The 14,587-nt window shown below is 33.0% G+C and overlaps 2 protein-coding genes across 2 annotated transcripts in view; both read right to left on the bottom strand.

The window, feature by feature from the left end:
- The window catches only part of LOC142351596 (xaa-Pro aminopeptidase ApepP-like), a 702,879-nt gene extending 693,978 nt beyond the window's left edge, over positions 1 to 8,901 (bottom strand). Inside the window, exon 1 of the mRNA XM_075403731.1 lies at positions 8,892 to 8,901. The gene's annotated coding sequence lies outside the window, so the exon portion shown is untranslated. The remainder of the gene's footprint in view (positions 1 to 8,891) is intronic.
- On the bottom strand, positions 6,829 to 13,589 carry LOC142351624 (myophilin-like). The gene is made up of 4 exons (XM_075403762.1): positions 13,457 to 13,589; positions 10,977 to 11,132; positions 8,908 to 9,024; positions 6,829 to 7,114 (listed from the first exon to the last, which is right to left on the bottom strand). Exons 1-4 carry the CDS (start codon positions 13,587 to 13,589, stop codon positions 6,909 to 6,911), a joined length of 612 nt encoding a protein of 203 aa, XP_075259877.1. The 3' UTR covers positions 6,829 to 6,908.
- Between the last annotated feature and the right edge of the window lie 998 nt (positions 13,590 to 14,587).

Raw genomic sequence — 14,587 nt, 5'->3', positions numbered from 1 at the left:
ATTTTTTGCCAACCGAAGCCACCGTGGTAATTTATTCCATTTTTGTACGCATTGACAGGTGTTACCCATATATCATGAGAAATGGTAGCAGATTCATTGGGTCGAAACTTGTGAACTCTGTTGACCTTCTATACTTGCGGTCTAAAGGTCCAGTTAAGGAGTAAAAATAATTTTTGCTCAAATTGCAAAGAATTTAAACGTTACTAGGAGGCGCTTGTATTATAGTGCAGGCTATGCGAATGGGCATATACTGCTTGACTGCCTAAAAATCTTCATCACTGAATAAAAAAACAGCTCGTTGATGAAGAAACGATGAGTGCTAAAACTGACCCATGATCAGTCAATGGCTCATTAACATTATTTAGTAATCTTGTTAATATAGGCATACTTTAACACTCCAATAATCGTAGTTTGCAATCACAAACGCATCTTACCCCCACTATCTGTTTTCATTTTTTTGATCATTGACACAAACCTAGAGTTCAGGAATTTTTCCGCACAAAAAATCAGTCAAGCATTCATTGCTGCGTCCCAAGCAGTTTTCAAACTGCATTGATAGTTCTAAATGTATTCCTTAATTCTGTATTGAAATCAATACTTAATATAAAAATGTTCCTCGAAGAAGCCATTCTAAGCTTGTTCTCAGGTTATTGGTTGTTTCTTCTTTCTCTGAACTTTTCTCTGAATGTTTTTTTGCAAACAAAATACTTTGAGGCATGTAAAGGTAGCGTTAAACTCAAGATATTGATTTGTTGTGATTGAACAATGGCTTTTAGTTTCCACCCTAGTCGAACTCCGACAATTATCTTACAAGATCTTGCAAGATTCTTGCAGATGACGCTTATCTTGCAAGATATTGCAGGATTTTTGCAAATGACGCTTTTCTTGCAAGATGCATGATATGGACACCTATCTTGCAAGAACCTTGCAAGATCTTGCAAGATAGACGTCGAAAAAAGTTCTTGAAAAAATTAAAATTTTAAAGTCCTCTCAACAGAAAGATCACTTTCTCTTATGAGTTCAGACCGTCGAAAGGAGCTCTCTGATCAAAACAGAAACTTCCATATCACTTCTGCATTCAAAAACAAATTTGAAAAACTCATTTCCGGAAAAATTGTTTAATGATCGTTTCAATGATTCAATCTGTTCACAACAAGCCAAAAAGGCCTGCGCTGAGGCTAAGACTAGATTTGCGGACGCCCATTTTGCTAGGGCCTTGCAAGAATTCGTCGCATATCTTGCAAGCCCCTTGCAAAAATCAGACGCTTTTCTTGCAAGATTCTTGCAAGATTTTGACGCTTTTCTTGCAAGAATCTTGCAAGAATTCGACGCCTATCTTGCAAGAATCTTACAAGACCGACGCTTATCTTGCAAGATTCTTGCATATCCGACGGCTATCTTGCGAGATCTTGCAAGGATCATGCAAAATCTTGCAAGATGGTGCACAATCTTACAAGAGTGTTGCAAGATTCTTGCAAGAGCTTGCAAGATAGCCGTCGGTATTAGATTACAGATTTTTTGTTATTTTTTGTTTGGCAGTGATAGGATTGTGTTCAATCCTGTTCAATTTTGCAAAAGTTTTTTGAAGCTTTGATATAAGAGGCAGTTAGTTTTAATTGAAACTGATCCATCGGCTTGAATTTACTTTTCTACAAATATTTAATTATTTGTCAGACAAATCGTTAGAAAACAAAAACAGTCCAAAAGCAGGACAACATAATTTTGAAAAAGATCATGTCATACTTTAATACAGAATACGAGTATGAGAAGACAAACTCCGGTTCTGTGTTTTGGTAAAAATTTTTGGAATCAAATATTTAACAAAAATGTAGTTTTCAATTTTTTTAGTGCACTTTTTTCTTATTGATTGTGGTAAATTTTAAACGAAAACTTGACATGAGGCACTATCTGGTAGGAAGGTTGTTTATTTTTTTGGTGATCTGCGTTTGTAGTTTCTTTTTGATCAATTGCGCTCATCCTTATCAATCGATTAGTGTTCCGACCTACTTTTAGGGAGGGGAGGAACTTTAACCTCAAATGGGTTTACTTTTTTTATTCAGTCAATTTTGGCCGATCGATATAATCATGGTCGATCGATATAATCATGGATCGATATAATCAGTTGTGAGTGGTATCATTAGAAAGACCCTCCAGCGTAGAATATGGAATTGTAAAGATTTTTTTGGTTTTCGAGTTTTACTGGGATTTATTTAGGTTTAAAATTTTGTGAATAGTAGACGATATTCCCTATTTTTTATTTAACATTTTTCCTATTTCTGACCAAAATTTCATCAATTTTGCTAAATTTTGATAAATTTTATAACGATAGTGTTATTGATTTTATCTTCAAAGGAAGGTTGCTGAATTGTTCGATCTAATTTTTTTTTACTAGAATTCGTGCTTAATTCTTCGAAATTCAAATTTTTCGGTCAAAAGTGGGAACAATTATGCTTTTTTAGCCACTTTCTTTAAATTTGTTGGAAGTAAACACATTAAAACTGCGTTCATGTTCTTTGTAAAAGAGAGCAAGTTGTACTCATGCTGGCTTTGAGAGTTTTCTGGAATAATAATTTTGCCAGTTTTTCGCCAATTTAAAATCGATAATTTTACAAAATGCAATATTTATTTTTGATTTTCTGAAAAATTTTGTTTAAAATTGATACATTTGGCAAACATTAAAACAATTTTAAATTTTTTAAGACAATAAGCAATATCAGTGCTGATCTTGATGTTACAATGGATCCTTACGTTAAGGTAGTTTTATTGCGGCGCGGCATTTTTTTTCACTGAATTTCTGAAAATTCTGGTTTTTAATAAAAACTACTTACAAGAATTTCAAATTGAACTTATTTGCAGATACTATGTAAAAAATAAGTACCACGATCATATATTATGATCTAAGACTTTAGCTCTTTATTTTTATGGCTGATCCCAATTGTTTTCCTTAAAAATTTATGAACTTCTTATGTTTTGCTTTCATTTATTATTCATATTGTAGTCCAATGACTTAGTATGCACAAGCAAAGATCCAATTGGTTTTTTAAAGTGCACTAAGCGATCCTAGACTATGCTTTAATATGTTATCTAATGTCTCTTATGAATTTGAACAATCTCGTTTTAAGAAAATATTGATGAATTTTTGAAATTTTATCTTATTTCTCTCAATTTCTGAGGTAGTCTCGATAAAAACAGAAAAAACCATTTTCTGAGAGTTATTTAATGTCTGTAATGGTTCTATAATTAATTAATTGTTTCTTGGTTTTGATACTATGTTGTCAAAGTTTTTTTTAAATTTGAGCATAATTGCACATTTTATAAGTTCAATTTGTTTCCCTGTCAAATTACACATTATCACATTATTGACAGGTCAAAATGAAAGAAAAAAATAAGAAAATGCAAAGTGTTGAAGAAAGACCAAAAAAAGCGAATATTTTTACTGTTTTTGTTCAAAAATTTTTGCTTTTGGGCTTAGGCATGGTTCTCTCGCAAAACTTAATTATTTATTTATTTTTTCCTATGTTCATCTTTCCTTTTGCTGTTCTGGGACAATTACTTGATAGTGACAAGTCACATGACCTATAACTGAAAATATTTAAAGATTTCAGTTATTAACTATCTGTCTTAGTTGCTTGCAATTTATCTTTAAAAAAAGACTTTTTCAAACGGCTCATTGTTGCTTGGATTTGTGTCACCATGCAACTCAATCTCACTGAAAAGGAGTCTCAACTGTTTTTTTGTTTCAAACATAATTCTCTTGACAGATGATGTCAACCTCTTAGTTTCATAAAAAAATTTTGACATTCCTATACTGTTCAATTTTTGGGTTTCATTGTCATATATAGTCACTTTATAGGGAAGACCAGTTGATGTTCAGATGAAAAGCAAGTGATGATTTATAGTTCCTGCAGACAACATATTATTGATACAGTGCCTTGAACACTGTGATGTTGTAAAATTGGTTGTGAAGTTTTGGCTTTGGTCTATATTTGTTTTTATTTTGTAGTCTCATGACTTAGTCTCGTTAATAACAGGCCCAAATAGCTTTACAAGGTGTTGAGACCTCATCCATTTCTTTTTTGTTGAAATCTTTGGTCTTTTACGACTTTTGAAAACATTTTTATACAAAAACTTTTTTTGATTTTTGATCTTTGCCGTTTTTTAAAATAGTTTTTCGGTCGATTTGTTGCTTTTTCCATGTATAAACGGATCGCAACCGGTATCCAGCGAGCTGTAATTTCATCCTAACAACGGCTTAAACCATTTGTTTATCGGTTTCTTTTACTACTTTTAGTACAAGTATACATAAAAATTGGTGATTTTGATATATTTGTGCTTTTTAAAAGAGTTTTGTTGTCCTTTTAGCAAAACATTAATGGTAAAGCCAAGCGTTGGCTTGAATGTACTGTAATCAAAGTTTTTTTTGCTCCGAGAGACCATTTCATAATTTTAACGGCTTCACTGCCACGTTTTAAGCAACGTTTAAATAATGTTTTTACTTTTGGCAGTATTTGTCCTTCTTTTTGTGATCCTGTGACGTACGATGCGCAATTACAGGCCTCAATTGCTAATAACATTAAAGACTTTGAAATTAATGATTTTTCAAAAATCGATCTGCATTTCGTCCGTCGTAAAAACCGACCGTCGTAATTAACATTTTTTATTTGATTTGTATTATTGTGTTTTCTAGTAGTCCTATTAACAACAAGTTTCATCGGCTCTCTAGCCTGGTGTTATTGTAATCCATTGGTGGTTTTTGAGCGATTTGTAAGTTTCTGAAAGTTCTCTATCTATTCAACATCTGGTAGCCAATTAAGACAAGAATATGGATGAACGGGACACTATGTGTCGGAACACTATATGCGTACGCACGTTACCGAGCCTACTAGTTTGTGTAGAGTAGTTTTTGAACATTTTTCCTCGGTACAAGAGACCTGAAATTTGATACGCTATCATCTAGTTTTACTTTTTGGTTGTTCGCTCAATCATCAACTGTTTAATATTTTAAATCAGTCAAAATTCTCTGTGGGATTTCTTAGTTGTAATTTTGATTGTTTTTTGTTGCTCAGTATTTTCCAAAAATTAACTACGTTAAGATTGATGCAGGTATTAAATTTATATAAGCACAGACATTTAAAACAGATGGACCTGTGATCGTAATTATTTCCGCTCAAACAGGTTGGCGCTTATGACATCTAACTAATACATAATTATTGAAAATTGACTGATATCCCTCCTTGAGTTTTGTTCCACTTCGATCAGAAACAATTTTTGTTTTTGTTTCTTCATATTTTTTATAATTACATCTCATGTCATTGCCAGATGAGGTCTATATAATCACACATCTTACATTTAAAAAAAATCTATTTAGCACATAAACAAACCTGGTCTTATAACCATATGTTCAAAAGATAAGCATGTTATAGCTCAATCGGAAGAGCTGGACCAGATTCAGATTTATACAAACAAACATTCCAGGATATCTAAAAAAAATTAGTTCCAGAAAAGTTGGAAACATTTTTGTAAGTTAGAAGTATTTTTTTTTCACCCATATCCCGTTTGGTGAAAAGCGAAGTAAGCGATAAGTTCGTCTCTCCGCATAGAAGGTACTGAATTTGAGAATAATGACAATCTAATTCAATCTCATATTTCAGGGACGGTCTGACAAAAGGAAGTTTTGAGCGCACTCTAGTCTGATCAGAGGCCGATTCGAGTGAATTTTTTTTACTAACAGATATTGTATCTGCAAGAGTCGACAATACAGAAACATTCTGATCTCAGACTCATGGAGAGTCCGATGGGTTGATCAAAAACAAGGGGTCGAGCTGATAGCAACTGCCGGTCCCCTTCTGAAAAGCTTCGGAATAACAGTATTATTATTATACAAAGCTGTCTAAGTTCATCTATTCAGTCGAAAATGAATTAATGGCATGCTCAATTATTTTTTCGGCACTTGGGTTTTCTCTTCAGCAATACTTTTAGATTTGGCTTTTCCATTACTAAAAACATCTATTTTCATGAAATGAATATATTATAATAACACTGAGAGATTTGTTCATGTTCAAATCCATCCTCTGATCAGACTACTTTGAACGCATTTTAGTCTGATCAGAGGTGGTTTTGAGCGCAATTCAGTCTGAACAGAGACCACTTCGAGCCCACACTCGTCTGATCAGAGGAGGTTTTCGAGCGCACTATGAGCGCAAACGGAGTTTCGAGCGCACTATGTTCTGATCAGATGACAAATCAGTCGGGGTTGGTCTGATGAGGGGTCACTTTTGTCTGGGATAGTCTGATCAGAAGCCATTTCGGTCTGGACCTCAACCTGGGAAGTGCTTAGCACAGAATGCAATGGTCAGAAAAAATCCAAATCGCTCTAATAAACACTTCTGTATTATTTTAATTCGTCGTGTGACAATCAAATGACATAATTTGTTAAATATTATTTGCATTTTTTCATATGCCAAAGTTTTCACTACTCCTTTGTTCAGTATAGAAAATTTGATGCCTAGAGTTGTTGCAGAATTCATTTTTAAAAAAGGAGAAATGCCCGGTCATCAAAATAACCCAAGAATTGAAATGAGCTCCGATCAGAATTTCTGCAGCCATCAGAAATTTTTTACTTTGTTTCTTGGTTTTCTCTTTTGTACCTGGAAAATAATGATCAACTATGCTACTATGATCAACGCAATTATTTGCACAACTTTTTCGTTAAAAGGTAAATAAAAAGGCTAGGGTCTTTCCCGTTATAGCCCCACTAAATTATAGCCCCCATTGTGGTATAAAATTCTTGATTTTGGAGGTCTATACGATATATGACCACTAAGCTGGGGGGCGGGGCTATAATGGTAAAAAAACCAAAATTTATACTAGAGATTTTATAAATTAAGTTCTAGTGCTCCTATTTTTTGTCACTGTGCCGAGCTAGGATGTGGAATAATCTGCCTCCTCGCCCCAGTATCGAGTCCTGCTTCCTGATGTTTGTTGGATCCCATTTGTAGTGATATGATGGAATTTCCCTTCCTCAGCTGTTCCTCACTCCATTCTCTGCTTTGGGGCGTGGACTCCTTCGGTCCCAGGCGGGGACCTTCGAAGTTGTTCGATTGACACTTTCGACCTGAAACGAGAGATAGTTGCTTATGAAGTCAAAAAAACAATTTAAGGGATAATAGACAATGAATTATATATATATATATATATATATATATATATATATATATATATATATATATAAATTTAGCTTGACAAAAAACATTATTTGTCGTATTTACAGAACACTTGATTAGATTATTTAGAACCAATTGTTCACCCTGACCGATACCAACGTGCCCCAAAGTTAAGATTCCAGACGAAATGAAGAATGTCCAGACCTAAGAAGAAATAACGAGGGGGAGTCGTGCGTTAAAAACTACTTAGTCTGAAAACATCGAAAAACGCACGAGAGCCGGAAAACGAACGCACAATAGTCTGTAAATCAACGCACATAAGTCGGGGCATAAACACACAAAAGTCTGAAAATGGATGCGCTAACATCTTTTATATAAAAAGACTGGACATGATAGCACTAATTTCTTCATCCTTGTTAAAAAAACTAAAACCTGTCCAATCATTTATAGCACTCTTACTCAAGTCGCAATTTTCAAGAAGACAGAAAGCCAAAACTCACTTGAGAGTAAAATAAATTGCAAAATGTCCAATTCAAAGAGAATTGCACTCTGTCTTTTCTGTTGTATTTCAAAAATTTATTTCTTGAGTCATAGACATAGAAAATAGCTGAAATTGAAAAATCAAAGCCATGCCTTACGGGTCAAAGTACATCATAATCGGCCAAAAAATATTTTTTAAAGCATTCATTTTTTGGTTACGCTTTTTTAAGTTTAAAGTTTTCAAAACTCAACTAAACATTTAATAGTTTTGAGGTGAATAGTTTTAACTAACCAGTTAATAATGATTATATTATTTTTATTTCAAGCACATAAGTAATGTATATTTATTGCATTTTGTCTGACTTTGAATGCATGAACGTCTGGGCATGAAGAAATGGAAGTCTGAACTTGAATGCGCAAAAGTCTGGTGAGCGGCAAAAGCCTGAACATAAATGCACGAAAGTCTGTTGAACGCACGGAAGTTTGTTGAAGTCACGAAATTCTGGACATGAGACCTTTTGGTCCGTGACAATCTTGGCATAGACATTTTCCGTCCAAGACGGTCTAGAAATACCAATTTCCGTCTGTCACCTAAACTCAGGCAGAGGTGTGACATCATTGCATGCGTCGACATGCATCTTCTAGGCAAAAAAGTTTGACATCAGCAGTACAATTTGCGCAATGATAAACAAAATTAGCCACACATAAAACTGAAGTCTTTAATTAAATTGTAGCATATGCAGCATAAAATTATTATCATGAAAATTAAGCTGTGAAACTTTCGGTGCTAGGAAACTGGTGAATTTTGTTTTTCTTTCAAAAAGTTTCTTTCAGATAAAATATTTTCTTGGTAACATTATGATCAGGTTTCATTAAAAAATGGTTGCGTGGTTCCAAATTAACTTTCAGAAGATTTGCTATGTTTAAAAAAGTCAAAAGCATCGGTGGAACAAAAATTAAAAGATTCTAGAATGGTAACAAAAAACGAAAAAACGCTGCTTACCTTAAAGTACGCATAATTTTTTCTTTGACAAACGACAAAAAATCTCAAGTTTTTAGGAAATTATTTTAACGCAAAGAAATTAGCTGAAGCAAGCAATTGTTGGTTTTTTCCGCGTTAATTCTTAGAGGTTGAGCGCTAATCGTAGCAGTGCTAACCCAACGCTTTTATACCAATCGCAGTATGACGCTTTTACATTCAAAACACCATTATTGGGCTTCATCAAAATTTTGGGTGATTTATAATCTATTTAATAAGACTAACCCAGTGCTAGAATTGTCTGAATCACAGCTCCAAAATTGGTGTTGTCAAACAGATCTACAGTCTGGAAAAGGTCCAGTTTCTTCACTCCATACTTCTCACAATCATCCAAAAACATACCTAAAAAAGTTTCAGAACTGTCTTACTAATTCGATATATTTAATCACTTATTTTGAGATGAACTAATTTTTGAGCTAGTTTGGAATTTTGATCCGATAAGAATGAAACCTAATCTAGTGAACTCTGGTCAGGTAGGGATCCAAAATTATTGATCCAAAAATCTGAAAAAGAACCAATTTTGCGCATGCTCACCGATTGTCCAAGCTTTTTGGTCAATTTTTGGAAGCAGCATTTGGAAGATATGCTGAAAAAAGCGCTGAAATTTGGAACACCTAAGCAAGAAATATCGTTGTTTCGCGCTGAAGATATTGTTGACAAAACGAACAGAGCCTACTCTATGACTACACAACGAGGCTCTGTAATGTGCGTTTGCACATGAAGCTCGAATACATAAGAAAATAAAATTTTTCTGCCGACCCACATACCTTGATTTACGCATTGACCTTATTTATACAATTTCACATTAAAAAGCCAGAAAACTATAGTTTTAAAACATTTTTAGAATGGAACCAGTCGTTTTTGGAAAACATGAAAACAGGTTAAACAAGGATATTTGAAACTCGACAACTCATGCTTCATTTGGACTAAAATATACCTAATTACAATTCTTAGCCATTGACAAAAAAGACGGAAATGCAAATTCTTACTACTGCTTCTTTGGTCATGTCGAACTGACCTAGTAGATTTGGGGATTGGTGACTTTAAAACAAAGCTAAGAAAGTGAAACTGCTTATAAAAATAATTATATGCTCAAAGAGTCTTTTGCAACTCAGCTGTCTCCAAATATTTTGCAAAGACACTTCTCAGGCAAGAGAACAAAGATAAAATTGATTTAAACTTGCTTTAAATTGATGGGTGCTTGCTTGTTTTTTTTTGTGTTTCAGACACCATATCTTTATTATAAAACTCAATACCAAATACGGCGAAAAAAGCAGAACATTCTAATGGCAGTTCAGTTTTAAAAAGTTTCAATTAGCATCGATTCGATATTGTGACACCTCCAGGGGCACAAATAACCAATTTCTAAGGAAATTTGAACTTAATTAGCCTGGTGTCACTGGTTTCCACATGCGATTTGAACTAATCTGGAAACATGAGTTGTGACAAACTCAGACAGAATTGGTTATATATAGTGTATTTTTTGGACATTGTCCACGTAATGAACAAAAAACCAGCTTGGCAAAATGTTCCTAATTCCCATTTCATAGAGTTTTGGAAGAATAAATAAATGATTTCGACAAAACTTTTTTTTTTGCTAAAAATTTGGCAATAAGATATTCATTGAGCGCTCAACAGAAGTACATACCACAAAAAATAGTCTTTCCAGTTGAGAAACTTTTCATTGAGTTTTTTTCTGATGAAGTTATTGGAGGTTTTTGGAGGTAATTACTGAACCTTTTTATTCGATAGAAGCCGTTCTTTAAACACAGTTTGTTGTATCTTTCATAGTTATACTTTTTTAAGATTTAAGAATTATTTTAAAAAGTTTCAACAAAAAGTAATTCAAAAAATACCTTGATACGCGAAATGTCGAGAATAGTAAAAAATATTCGAAAATTATCAATACATCTCCTAGAGAAGAAATAGAAAATATCGTTTCAAAGATCCATTCAGTTTTCAAACGGCTTCAATGAATTTGCTGTTGTATCTCTGAAGAATTGATATCAATCGGCAAAAATTACAATAGATGACGATCGGTCGCCTTACAAAACACAGTCGGGGTGGAACAAAAAATCAAAAACCAGTTTATATTCATTTTTCAAGATTTTTCATGTTTTTTGTACGTCCATATATTATTATAAAATTTATACCAATTTTTTTCAGATTTTTCAAGATTTTTCATGTTTTTTGTACGTCCATATATTATTATAAAATTTATACCAATTTTTTTCAGATTTTTCAAGATTTTTCATGTTTTTTTGTATGTACATATATTATTATAAAATTTATACCAATATTTTCCATCTGCTTGAATGCCACATTTGAACATTTATTGGGTTTTCTGCAACAGGAGGGGGAGATTTTGTTCATGAGATGACACAAGTACACTCCATCTTTCAGAGCCATTTGTAATCGCTCAGGTCCAAGAGGAACGTCCTGTGGTGCGTCTGTAAATAAACAATAAACAATAACAAAGATGATTATTTTTTGCATATGAGATATTGAAAATAAAAAAGGTTAGTCAATAGAAACAAACGGAACTACCTCTCCCAAGTGGAATAAAGCTATTTATAATTGACATAATTGACCTTAATAATAATATCGAAAAATTTTTTTTACGGGGGGGGGGCAATTTTCCAGAAGAATGTTTAAAGCCAATTTATACGTTTCGACGTTCAGTAATTTTTCTGTTTTCCTTTTAGCCGACTAAATATTTATTTAAACTTTTATCTGAAGTGTTTATTGTCAGACTGGACCGACCTAATGTCATCACATTACTCAGCTCCACATAGAGTCCTGATCGAGCCCACTTTATTTTTGTTTCCTTTTTATAAAATCTTTTATCTGATTGACTAACCTCGTTTAAGATCTACTCTACTTAGCATTTCGGCTAATTCTCTATCAAAATTTCAATACTGTTCTCTAATCCACAAATTGTCATTTTTGAACATATGAAAACTGTTCTTGGTATGTTCGGTTTTAGTCAGACAAAAATGACGAAAGCCGTACGTGCTTTAATTCGGTACTGTACATATATTCCATTTCCAAATGGAGAAGACATTATTATGTTAAATCTCGTGAGACAAAAAAGTCGAATTTGTTACAAGTATTTTTTTCTCTCAAGATCAGATCAAAATTCCGGGAGTGGGAATCAATGAACTGATTTTCTTCAATCAACGCTAAAAAATGTCTGCTCCATTTTGTGAATAAATTATCAATAAATTCAAGTTTGCCGAACTAGATATCTCTACTTAAAAAAGTTAGTTTGTGGAAAGTTTTGGAAACGTTTACTACGAAAAAAATTTTGAAGTTTATTAGAAAAAAATCATCAAACAATTTGACAAAAAACTAAAAAAAATTGTGCAGAATATACCAAAGAATTCGCAAGTTCTTCAAAACGATCAAATCGAATGGTTCTTATGAAATTAAAATTGTTTTTAACCCATTTTTGGCCATCAATCAGTTCTTTAAATTAGTTGAAATCTAAGACAACTCAATAAAACTCAGTTGCATTCTCACTGCTTAGTTTTTATTTTTGGAACTGAGGTTAAACATTATTATCGTCCCAGTTGGTGGCAATTTTCAACTGTTTTGCTTCATCAGAAACTAAAATTGATTTAAAAGTTTAGATGCTCATCATAGGTTTGCAGAGATAACTTAATTGATTTTCTGGTTCATTTTGGCAACGGTAAATTTAAGAATGCAAAAATTGTATTTTATAATTTAGAAGTTCAACAACACACAAAAATTTTTTTATTGCAATATAGGTTTATTCTGATCGGATACTATAAAATTTTCAAGTTCTGAAATTTTTCGAGTGACAATTCCTAACAGTTAGACTAAATGATGTTTCATGGGTCCCAATCTTAGTGTTCCAAAAGATGGAAGGAAAGGAAGGCAGAGTCATCATCTTTTGCTGCGTCCAATAATATATTCAGCTTCCCATTCTTGGTTACTACTGAACTATTTTAAAAATAATATATAATATTGTAGTAGCCTGTTCTTTTCTACATTTTACTCTATTTTTGTTTCCTTTCACGCAAAATTAGAATTTTTGACGACAAAATGTGTTTTTTTACAGAATGTATCATCAAAACATTTGCTAAAAAAATTACAATGCTTGCATATTGATCAAAGGATCCTTATCAAATTGTTAGCACATTGTTTAAAATTGACAGATCGATGGCTCCTATCTATATAAATAATTATTTCAATGGAATACATCCTCAGCTCAACCCTCACATCAGAAGCAGTTTCGGATCCCGAAATGCTTGTCAAATGCCACGAGAAAATGTTTCGATTTTCAAGGCGCTAAGAGATGGAATGAGTTACCTGATTATATACGAAACGCAAAAACCTTTGAAGAGTTCAAGAAGCTGCTGAAAACAAAGTTATTCTGCCAAGCATTTTGATTTTCGACAACCACTTTTGGGTCTGGAAGGAGAGGCTAAGCCTCCATCATTATCATCGTTTTCCCGTTTGAGTGTAAAATAAACGTAACTTACAGTTTTTTTACTTCATAATAGTCACTTGTCGCTTATTTGGGAGTAAAATTTATAGTGAGTACAAACGTACAATTTGTTTTGTTCACATGCCCTACCCATTAGAACTAAATTTGGAGCTGTTTCTCTCAATAGATTAAGATCCGATCTGATTAATATTTTTACAGCTTCATTATCTATATACAATTTGTAAAGGTCATTCCCATCTCACCTTAGAACTATTATCATAACTATATGAAACAGGTCTTAAAATTCGTTTAGTGCCTCACCGGGTACCACCGGTTGTCCGGTGACCATTTCCATCCAGACTCTGACTTGTTGCTCCACTTCAATGTCATATTTGCTCTCTATCTTGGCCTGTCTCTCGGCCAGATCTCCATATCCAGACTCACGATTGGCCATTTGATAATAACTTTTACTCTGAACCCGATTTTGCTTTTATTATGAGCGGGTATCTCAATCTAGATCGCTATGAGTATAAAAAAACTAAATAAAATAAGAAAACAAGAATTTTACTGTTAGCTGGGAAGGTAACTAATCAGATAAGAGATGCTTTATAGTAAAAGTTGGATGTTATTTTAGATAGAATCACTACGTTAAGGTATAATCTAAACCAATGGATTAATGATCTAAATTGGTGAACGTTTAGGTTTGGTTGCTGTCTAGCATGTTTGCTAACACAAAAATACAATAGATTGTCAAAGTATTGTTCGACTGTTAAAAGGTAGACATTTCTGTCGTCTCTTTGTGACATAATACAAATTTTAGCTCAAGTTACACTTTTCCGTATTATAAAACGAATTGGGCTAAGAATGCAGCTATCATGTGTACTGCCATGTCACAAATAATTGGTCATCTTTAAAAATAATCTTTTCAGTTAAATGGCTCCCAATTTTTTTAAGAAAAAGAGAAAGAGAAAATTTATGTTAGCGCCTTTTTTGTTCAGACAATTCTTGACGTTTTAGGGCATCGAAGGCAACATATTAATCGGAAATTTGTGTTTAATTAGGCCATTTACTATTAACATTTTTGCGCTTTATACTTGCTTTTGGTAAAATCGTTGCCTTTTGAGATTTTTTGAGAAATAAGGATTTGAGTTCTGACAATGGTGTTTGTTTCGTTGATAAAAGCCAATAAAAATTGTTATGAACAAGTCTCAAATTGAAAAAAAAGCAAAAAGTTGTATTTTTAGATCATTCTATGTCATCAGGTGAGCTGTTCCATTTCCATTTCATTCGTCATTTTTTTTCAACTTTAAAATTATTTGGAATATTTGTTATACTGTTGTCTATTTTTCGTTCATAGCGAATTCAAAAAGCGATATGATCCTTAACATTTTTTTTGTTTAAACCAAAACTTCTGTTTTTTTCTGTATATTATTCTGTTTTTTGTACATTTGT

This window comes from Convolutriloba macropyga, chromosome 13 (genome assembly GCF_964194025.1).
Source record: "Convolutriloba macropyga chromosome 13, txConMacr16.3, whole genome shotgun sequence".
Lineage (NCBI taxonomy): Eukaryota > Metazoa > Xenacoelomorpha > Acoela > Convolutidae > Convolutriloba > Convolutriloba macropyga.
The sequence above is the reverse complement of the archived record's forward strand: the minus strand, read 5'-3'. Positions and strand labels throughout refer to the sequence as shown.

Excerpts from the sequence above, each read along its gene's own strand:
- LOC142351624 (XM_075403762.1), bottom strand. The coding sequence starts at position 13,589 with ATGGCCAATCGTGAGTCTGGATATGGAGATCTGGCCGAGAGACAGGCC. Across the intron at positions 11,133-13,456 it reads CGGACAACCGGTGGTACCCG|ACGCACCACAGGACGTTCCT; the intron begins GTGAGGCACTAA and ends GTTTATTTACAG. Across the intron at positions 7,115-8,907 it reads TCAGACAATTCTAGCACTGG|GTCGAAAGTGTCAATCGAAC; the intron begins GTTAGTCTTATT and ends CTCTCGTTTCAG.